The following is an 8,789-nucleotide window of genomic DNA, read 5'->3' as shown; positions in this document are numbered from 1 at the left end:
CATCTCCATTTGATGGCCGAGGCGCCCGCGAATGCCCCCTCGCACCGTTCCCTGCCCGTCCCGACGTCCGCCGCCCTCCTGGCCCCCCACGCCCACCACCCGACGTCGCCCCAGTCCCCCGAGGAGCATTTTCAGCGCCCCAATTTCCTCTTGTGGCAGCGCAGCGCCGAGGACAGCGATGAGCCCACCCATTCGCCCCCCGTGGCCCCCGGCTGGTTCCACGAGTTCCAGCGGACGGTGGAGCGCCGTGAGGAGTTTGTACAGCCGGGGTATGTGCAGCAGCCACCGGGGCGGGGGTACGCGCGACGCGATAGTCTGGAGAGTGTCTCGGAGGAGCTGCTGGATGAGCGGATCCTCCAGGAACCGTATAGTGCCGTGCGCGTGGGGGAGGAGGGTCCGCCGAATTTCTTCCATCACCTGGAGCCCGATGATTATTCCTACGATGAGAACGTGGTGAAGGCCAAGTTTATTGGCAATTACCTCATGGGAGAATGTATTGGAGAAGGTCAGTTGCATTTCCAATATTTTTAGGAATTTTTCCGCATATTTTTATATTTTTTGTGTTTGCTGTATTAATTTTGTATTCAGTTTGTTCATTACGGATTTTAAACATTTCTGACGTGTTTTTTTACTGGAACGGAAATTTCTCCGAATGGTTTGTTTAATTAAATCTTTACGATAGTTCAGAACTTACTTACTCATTTGGAAAGTTTTGAATTTGTAGAAAAATTTTCTGTTGCTGATTACAGAGATCATTGTGTGGATCAAAATTATGGCAACGATTCGCTCGGTCGTGCTTTCAGTTACTTTATTCAAGTGTATTTTAGAAGATTCACCATTTCTTATTTTTAACGTGGAAGCGTAAACATATTTTTGAATTTTTTTATTTTATTTCTTCTATATTTATTTCTTTATGACTTTATCTTTTTCATCCTATTCTGTTTTTTCTGTTTCATTTTTTTATCTCTTATTTTAATTTTTTTCTATTATATTTTATTTTCCGTTCTGTCTTTTTTATGTATTTATTTCTTGTTTTTTAACACTGTCTCTCTAACGTAGAATTAAAGTATGTAACGCAACATGAAGTTGCATCATTCGGACTTTTAGTCAGCGGTGACAGTTGGAAAAGTGTTGCTCAACTGATTACAAATGCAAGCTACAGTCTACCGACTGTACACCTGCCGCATGCGCTGATGTAATCGGTTCGGCTAATTCTGTCTGCAAATTGCGCGGGAACGAATATGTGCTGGTCGGCATATGGACTGGCCTAATTTTGAAGCACTAGTTTCTGAGAAATTGCTGAGTCATACTAGTCTAAGTTGTCTAACTGACGAAAGTTCAACGCAAGTTACTTCTGTGTGGGCCAGTGTGGCATACTTCGTCTTGATCGAGACTAATTTTTGGTAGTCGTTTTTAATTTGTTCCAATTTGCAATACAAATATACTGTAGATCAGTTAGTTTATTTCTATATTGCTGTTTTGAATGTTTTATTGTTGTGTTAAAATGTTTGATTTATTTGTAAATATTCAGGGTTATCGTGAATAAAATATTGATGAAATAGAATTATTGACATTGATAGTATTGCTGTAAGAATAAGTGATCAGATTGATTGACATTTTATAAAATTAGTAATCTTGGTTTTTTATAAAATTAGTAATTTTGGTTATTGCACTTTAATTAGAATAAAACGCAAAGAGACGGAATACTCTTCACTAGAAAATCGACACCATTTTTATCCTCTAGTGATTGGAAACGTTGGGAGTTTTCGGCCCAGCTGTGAGCGAACTGGTACATTTTATGGGCCGAAAAATTCGTGAATTAACTGGAGAAGCCCGTTCTACTGCTTTTATCAAGCAACGTTTTAGTTTGGCTGTCATTAAGGGAAATGCTACTGCCGTGTTAAGTACTTCGCCTTTTAACCCGCGGGGGGATAGAGATTTTGGTTGTTTTTTTGTTTAAATTTTAACTCTGATGTAGTTTGCCCGCGCTTGCCTTTTTGTTATTTGATGGCTATTGCCTATTAAAACGAATAATTAGAGTAACAGGAGTGGGAAAATAGCCATAAAATGCGCGAAGCCATTTCCGGAAATTAGAAGACTACCGTAGTGTAATGGTCGAGGGGAGAAAAAAACTCATCGCTATTATGATAAAGACACTACTTAAAATGAACTTCAAAGTTGTTCCCAACCTTGGAATTTTTGAAGTGTTTTTGTTGATAGGATTGTCGAATAGTACAGATACCTGCTTTCGAATTTTCCGGTTACCCATTTCCGAGTGTTTTCAGTTGGTGCGGCGTAGTGCTGGTTATCTTTCGAAAATAGAAAATATATTCTTTGTTTGCTTTCAAGGTGGCGAATTGTAGGGATACGGCTTTTTCTTTTCTGATAATTTCTGAATAATTTCATTGTAACAAATAATTAAAACCACTGTGATCAATAATTTAATGATTTATTTAAAGTGGTGAACATTGTTAAATTTTAAGAAATTAAAACCAGTGATAAATAATTTTTCAAAAAAAATGCTGTGGCGAGTGGCGACTATAATACGATCCCCTTGTTGTAGCTAGGCTCTTATGCCAAAGTCAAGGAGGTCCTGCACGTGACCAGTCTGCAGCGGTACGCCGTCAAGATCTTCTCGCCCAACAAACTCAAACGCATCCCCAACGGCCTGCAGAACGTGAAAACGGAGATCGGCATCCTGCGGCGTCTGACGCACCGCAGTGTGTGCGGCCTGCGGGAAGTGGTGCGCAAGCAATCCAAGAATAAGACCTACATGATCATCGAACTGGGCGTGTGCACCATCAGCGATCTGGCCAAGGAGTTCCCGCAGCAGCGCCTGCCGCTCTTCAAAGTCCACTATTACTTTTTGCAGCTGATGCACGGTCTGGCGTACTGTCATTCGCAGGGCGTCATCCATAAGGACATCAAGCCCAGTAATCTGGTGGTGACCACGTGTGATGTCCTGAAGATTATCGATTTCGGCGTTGCTGAACAGATTTCCCCCTACGCCGCCACGGATGAGATTGTCAGCAGTCAAGGTGGGTTGCTCAGGTGTTGTATAAGAAAATTATACATTATATTAGTTATATTTTAACCGGTTTATTTATTATAATTATTCATTTTAATGTAAATTATTTTATTTTAATTGTAAATTAAATAAATTAAAATAAGTTATATAAATTTTAATTATAAATTACATTAATTGGTATTGATAGCTTGTGTCAGTGTAGCGCAGTCCGCGTATGCCGCCACAGTACGATTGTCAGCAGTCAAGGTGGGAGAATTTCGTCGGTGTTAGGATTTTCGTAGGGAAGTGGCTCGCGCATACAACGAGTTTAAGTTAACGAGTGCTAAATAATTGCAGATGATAAATCCGGTGTTTGACTGTGGGATTTCGTTTTCCTTTTCATTTCTATATGCTTGTCCTTCCTCAAATTTGAATGCACAATTTTTTTTAATCAGTATAAATAGATCTGAATGGGTTCGTCGTTATAAGGTTTTCATAGTGAAGTGACTCGCGTAAGCAATGATGCCTGATAATCGATTAGTTACAGATGTCATGCAGTTAAGAAATCTAGTCTTTGTCTGTGGGTTATTTTCCTTCACCCTTTTTGTTTTATGGTTGTATATAATTGTTCTTTCATTATAGGTTTTGTACATTAGGTTCTTTCATTAGGTGTAAATTTTTTAATCATTGTAAACGGCAATAAACGGTGTAGGTTTCTTCAGTTGACTTTTCAGCTTGGTGTCGACTTTTGCATGCTGTTATTAAAATTTGCGCGAACTTCATTTGTGATGCTTTAATTTTTTTTACAGAAATTTTTCATATAATGTTTGTGTTGCAGAATTTTGTTCCTATTTTTCGATAACTTATTTTAGTTGTTTTGTAATATTATTACTGATTTCGGCGTGGCCGAACAAATATCTCCGTATGTCACCACGGATCAGATTGTCAGCAGTCAAGGTGGGTGGGTGTGCTCACTGTGCTGAAGCGGCAGAATATGGGAATGTAGATGTAAATGTAAAAAACTGTCGTTATTGCTGGGTTTTGTAGTGCGGTGGCTCGTCCGACTCGTGCCTTCGGTTGTTGTCCGATATGATATAATGTAATATCATAACACTATGTTATGTCTGTTCGTTTTCATTTCCGCTCCTTTTTTTCATAAGGTTTGCATTCATCTCGTTTTATTTTAAAATTTGAGCTGGTAATAGCTCTTAATGGAAATGGCTTTTGCATCAGTTTTCCAGCGTAATTTGGCATGCTTTCATTGCCGAATTAACAGCAATAAATATTTTTTGTCTACCGCGCATTGTGAATGTTTTTGAATTTGTTTTGTTGAAAATTTTTCAACATTCTTGTGGTGATTTTTTTCTTATTTTCCAGATCATGATTTCGATTGTCTGTAGAATGCGTCTTTCAGTTACATGAAAAACTGTTGGTTATTTATTATATTTTTATGCTGAGTGTGAGCGAGAAAACCTCGTAAGTGCAAAGCTTTCGTAGTGTAGTGACTAGCCGCACGGAAGCCCACAGCTCTTCGTAGATATCTCTTACTAATACAGTTAATAAACCTTGACCTTTGTGTTGGTGCAATTTTTTTTCGGTTTCGAAGTTCTTCGCTTATTTTGCTTTAATATAAACAGTTAAATTATTATGGAATGAATAGTAGGTTTGAACGAAAATGACTGATCGGCTTTTTCATCTTGATTTAATTCTGCTTGCTTTTCTTGCTAATATGCGGACGCATTATTCTTTAACGATATTTGTGATTTTGTGTTTTCTTATCTTTTGATTCAGTCTTCAATTTTGGCTCTGCTTGCTGAATCGGGTGAATGTTAGTACGCACATTTCTATTTGGAAGAAGATGTGCTGATCGTTGATTTAACAATTTGTTCTTGTTTCATGCACAGGTTTTATGCACAGTTACATCGCACAGTTTTATTAATGATTATTATATACGTAATACGCCTAATAATTATAATATTTCGGTAATATTCTGCAGATAAATCTCATGAAATTATGTGCCTGGCTATGACGAGAAACAGTTTCGTGAGCTGTTAAAACAAATCAGCAGTTTGATGGGTTTTCCCAGCGATCTGTGAGCGTGTCTAATCTTCTCTCTGAGCCACCTTTTATACTATATCGCCTTGCTGACTAATTACCAATTTTTTGTTTTTGTTTTGTTGACTGAACGCTTTTGGTTGGCAGGTTCGCCGGCCGTGCAGTCGCCGGAAGTGGCGGAAGGCGTGGAGACGTTCTCCGGTGAGAAGCTGGACGTGTGGTCGTCGGGCGTGACGCTGTTCAACATGGCGGTCGGCCGGTTCCCCTTCGAGGAGGAGACCGTGTACGAGCTGTTTGCCAGTATTTGTGAGCGTGCTCACACCATTCCCAAAGATGTCCGTGATGCCGAGCCCGATCTGTGTGCCCTCGTGGACGGGTGTCTGGCCAAGAAGGAATGTGATAGGTACGGTGTCATTTTCAGATGACAGAATGTGAAATACAAACACATAGCGTTAATTTCTGTATCACACTTAACAGAAAATAGCTTCGTTAAAATCATAATCATACAGTAATTCACATACATACATACATACATACAGTAATAATATTATTATCTCACATACATACATACAGTTATTATCATACAGTTGCAATAGTGTGAGATTAGTAATTGCTGGCTTTTGTAGTACAGTGGCTGGAGTTATAGTATGGCGTTTGATACCGTAATTATCGTTATGTAGTTTATTTCAGCTGATTGAACTGTTTTGAGATGTATTAACACTTTTTCGTTATTTTATATATAAATATATACTTATATATTTCGTTATTTTATAAAATATATAAATATATTTCGTTATTTTATATATAAATATATTTTATATATTATAAATATATAAATTTATATATAAATATATATAAATATATAAGTACATGTTTTTCATATATAATAGCCATCAATATAATAAAACGTGCAAACGCGGATAAACTACTGGACAGTTTTAAATAATAATTATTATTTTGGATAATAGTGTCTTAAATGTGTTTGATTGGCTGTGCTGATAATATATGTTTTTGTCCGTAATACATGTATGTAATTAAAATTGAATATGCAGCCAACTTTTCGTTTCTGTTTCGCGCGTTGTATTAACGAAATCAATGCAAAATTTATCCACCTTTTTTTATTTTCTTAGCTTGTTCGAAAAATTTCCGTAGTTTTCTTGTGTTGATTTATTTTTTCGCTGAGTTTCCAGGTCGTTGATTTCGATTGATTCGCATCACTTGAATGTTTAGTGATGCATTTCCGTTTACAGGAAACTGTTGGTCGCTGATTTGTTGTTTAATATTGTTGTTGCATCTTAATCTGTGTTTGTGATCTCCTGATTTCTGTTGTGCTGTTTTTCATTTTCCTTGGTTGTTTTCGATTGTGTGTGTTCGAGGCTGCAATATTTTTAATTTTTCTTTTAGTGTACTCTTATCTGCATACAAATTTGCAAAAAAATGCAGTTAAAAGTTATAATTAATTAAAATCTAAATTAAAATTAACAAATTTGTATGACAAGTTGATAAAAATTATGACAAACAATTTAAATTCAAATTATGAAAAGTTTTGTCAAGTTTATTTCACCGGAATCGTGCAGTTTTATCTGGACATAACAAATCACCGTAAATAAATCTAGTAATTAATTTCTCTTAATAATTGTGTAATCCATTGGGCAGGTTAACGATCAACGGCATCCTGCACCACGGCTGGATCCGCCGCAACCATCCCTGCCCCAAGATCGCCGCCAGTCAGGAGCGCATCGACCGCAAACTCTCCCGCTCCTCCGCCACCTTCCTCCCCTTCATCCAGGCGCACTACCACTACGCGGACGCCGCGGGGGAGCACGCGCCCAACGGCGGCCTGGAGGCGGGGCACGGGACGCCCAATGGGACGCCGCGGCCGGTGTCCCCGGCGGCGACCCTCCCGGAGGAGCCCGACATGGTCAAGGAGGACTGTGCGACGCCGTTGCGGCGCTGGAAAGTGTGCCGGATGCATTGAACCGGGGCAAAGGTCACGGGGACCCTCGGTGTGGAGGGTGGGGGTGTGTTGATTTTCCCCTGGAAGTTTTTTCTCTGTGGTGATTTCACGGCGCGGACGGTGTTGGTTTTTGGGCGGGGCGCGCTTTTTTTGTGGATATGCGCAGTTGTTTTTTGCTGCTGTGGTTGCGAATGTGTATTTTACTGTATGTTTTGCGCATGGGACGCGCGCTCTGGGTTTTTTGGGATGTTTTTGAAATTTTGGAGTTTTTGGATTCTTGTGTATTGGACCGGATGTGTGCCGCGATGCGTGGCGAAGCTTGATTGTGAAGAAAAAGTTTGAAGTATTAATATTTAAAACTTTCTGATTCGTCGATCCGATCATGCGCATAATTGTTGTTCTCGGCACACACTGAAAAGAAGCACAAATGCCAGGAGCAAAACTAACACCCGGTTGCGAAGCTGGTATTAACGGTGACGAAATCCAAAAAGTTTAAATGCATTTCGGTGTATCAAATCTCATTATGGACCGATCTCCTTCAAATTTTGCACATAGGTAAGTGCACATTGCCATAAGATCGTCTTTACACCGATGCCTTAAATTTTGTCACCCTTCACAAGAGGATGTAGCGCGCAAAAATGGGTTTCACGCCCAAGTGTGCAAATCATTTAGTTACAGGATGTCATAAAACAAGAGAAAAAGTTTTTGGAATGTGTGAAAGTGGAAGATTTCGTGTATGTACGCGAATTTGGTACCATATACCGGGCCACTTCTCTTAAGCATGTTACTTGTCTAAAATGAAATGGAAATGTTATTTGCCGGCTGGCAGCCGCTATAGGCCATGCATTTTGCAGATAAACGAAACCCATAATTATACCGTTACCGATCATGGCGCACACCCAACCTCCGGGATCGAATGGTTTATCTATGCATTTTTTTGGATTGTCTTTCTGTTTGCGTGGATAATGTCTCTAAAGCATATGCATATACTAAAACATCTTCTGGGATGGCGTCCAGCGACAGAAAGCGCACGATTAATTGAGGTCATTGAATGGTTGGAGCTGGTGTACCTGCCGCTTCGGTGCACGACTGTGGTATTTTGTGGCGCATTGTCGGTCGGTTTCATCTCTCGGAAAGTGGAAAGGATAAACAGGGTTGCCTAACCGTGAAGCAAGTATCTGAAGCGGCGATCGCCAAAGTTTGGGTAACGACATGGATGGTCTTGTTGGCTGCCGTCATTTTCAATGGATGTTGGCTTTGTATACGAACGTTTAGCCTGTCCAGGAAATTGCAAGCGTCTGCTTCACGTGGGAGGAAACTTAAAACTTGCGCTGTGTGAATCGGTATACTGTAACGGTATTGTAACAGTAGCCGATCTGGCTGCTGTTCTAGTGGGTTGGCGTGTTAACCGCACTACGATGTTGTATGGGCTGTTGGGATGAAAGGTGGCAGGGCCGGCAACGATGCTGGCCGAAGACGCTCTTACTGACGTTAACACAATTACAGAACGTAACAACGGAAGTTCACGGCATGTTTAATGACAAGAACAATGCAAAACAGGGAACAAGGTTTAGACAAGGGTTTAACAAGCGGAACAAGCTGATCAAGCTGATGCAAGCTGTAACAAGCGAAGGCAAGACTGAATTCTAGAAATTGTGAAGAAGAACAGCTAGCCGGTAAAATGACAGAAACTCATAACGCAATGATGAAACATAACTGGGTGGTCTTATGGTTGTACAACTTCTATCGCTACAGTATTCCTGACAATTT

General features: G+C 40.0%; 1 protein-coding gene across 1 annotated transcript; it reads left to right on the top strand.

Annotated features, from left to right (window-relative positions):
- Positions 1 to 6: 6 nt before the first annotated feature.
- On the top strand, positions 7 to 7,377 carry LOC129589965 (serine/threonine-protein kinase STK11-like). The gene is made up of 4 exons (XM_055484907.1): positions 7 to 505; positions 2,568 to 3,038; positions 5,210 to 5,465; positions 6,719 to 7,377. Exons 1-4 carry the CDS (start codon positions 13 to 15, stop codon positions 7,038 to 7,040), a joined length of 1,542 nt encoding a protein of 513 aa, XP_055340882.1. The 5' UTR covers positions 7 to 12; the 3' UTR covers positions 7,041 to 7,377.
- Positions 7,378 to 8,789: the final 1,412 nt, after the last annotated feature.

Source organism: Paramacrobiotus metropolitanus, unplaced genomic scaffold, assembly GCF_019649055.1.
Source record: "Paramacrobiotus metropolitanus isolate TYO unplaced genomic scaffold, Prichtersi_v1.0 Parri_scaffold0000038, whole genome shotgun sequence".
NCBI lineage: Eukaryota > Metazoa > Tardigrada > Eutardigrada > Parachela > Macrobiotidae > Paramacrobiotus > Paramacrobiotus metropolitanus.
This window is presented reverse-complemented; position numbering and strand designations above follow the sequence as displayed.

Bases quoted from the DNA above. Each gene is read 5' to 3' on its own strand.
- LOC129589965 (XM_055484907.1), top strand. From the start codon at position 13: ATGGCCGAGGCGCCCGCGAATGCCCCCTCGCACCGTTCCCTGCCCGTC. The intron at 506-2,567 runs GTCAGTTGCATT...TGTTGTAGCTAG, and splicing joins GGGAGAATGTATTGGAGAAG to GCTCTTATGCCAAAGTCAAG. The intron at 3,039-5,209 runs GTGGGTTGCTCA...TTTGGTTGGCAG, and splicing joins TGAGATTGTCAGCAGTCAAG to GTTCGCCGGCCGTGCAGTCG.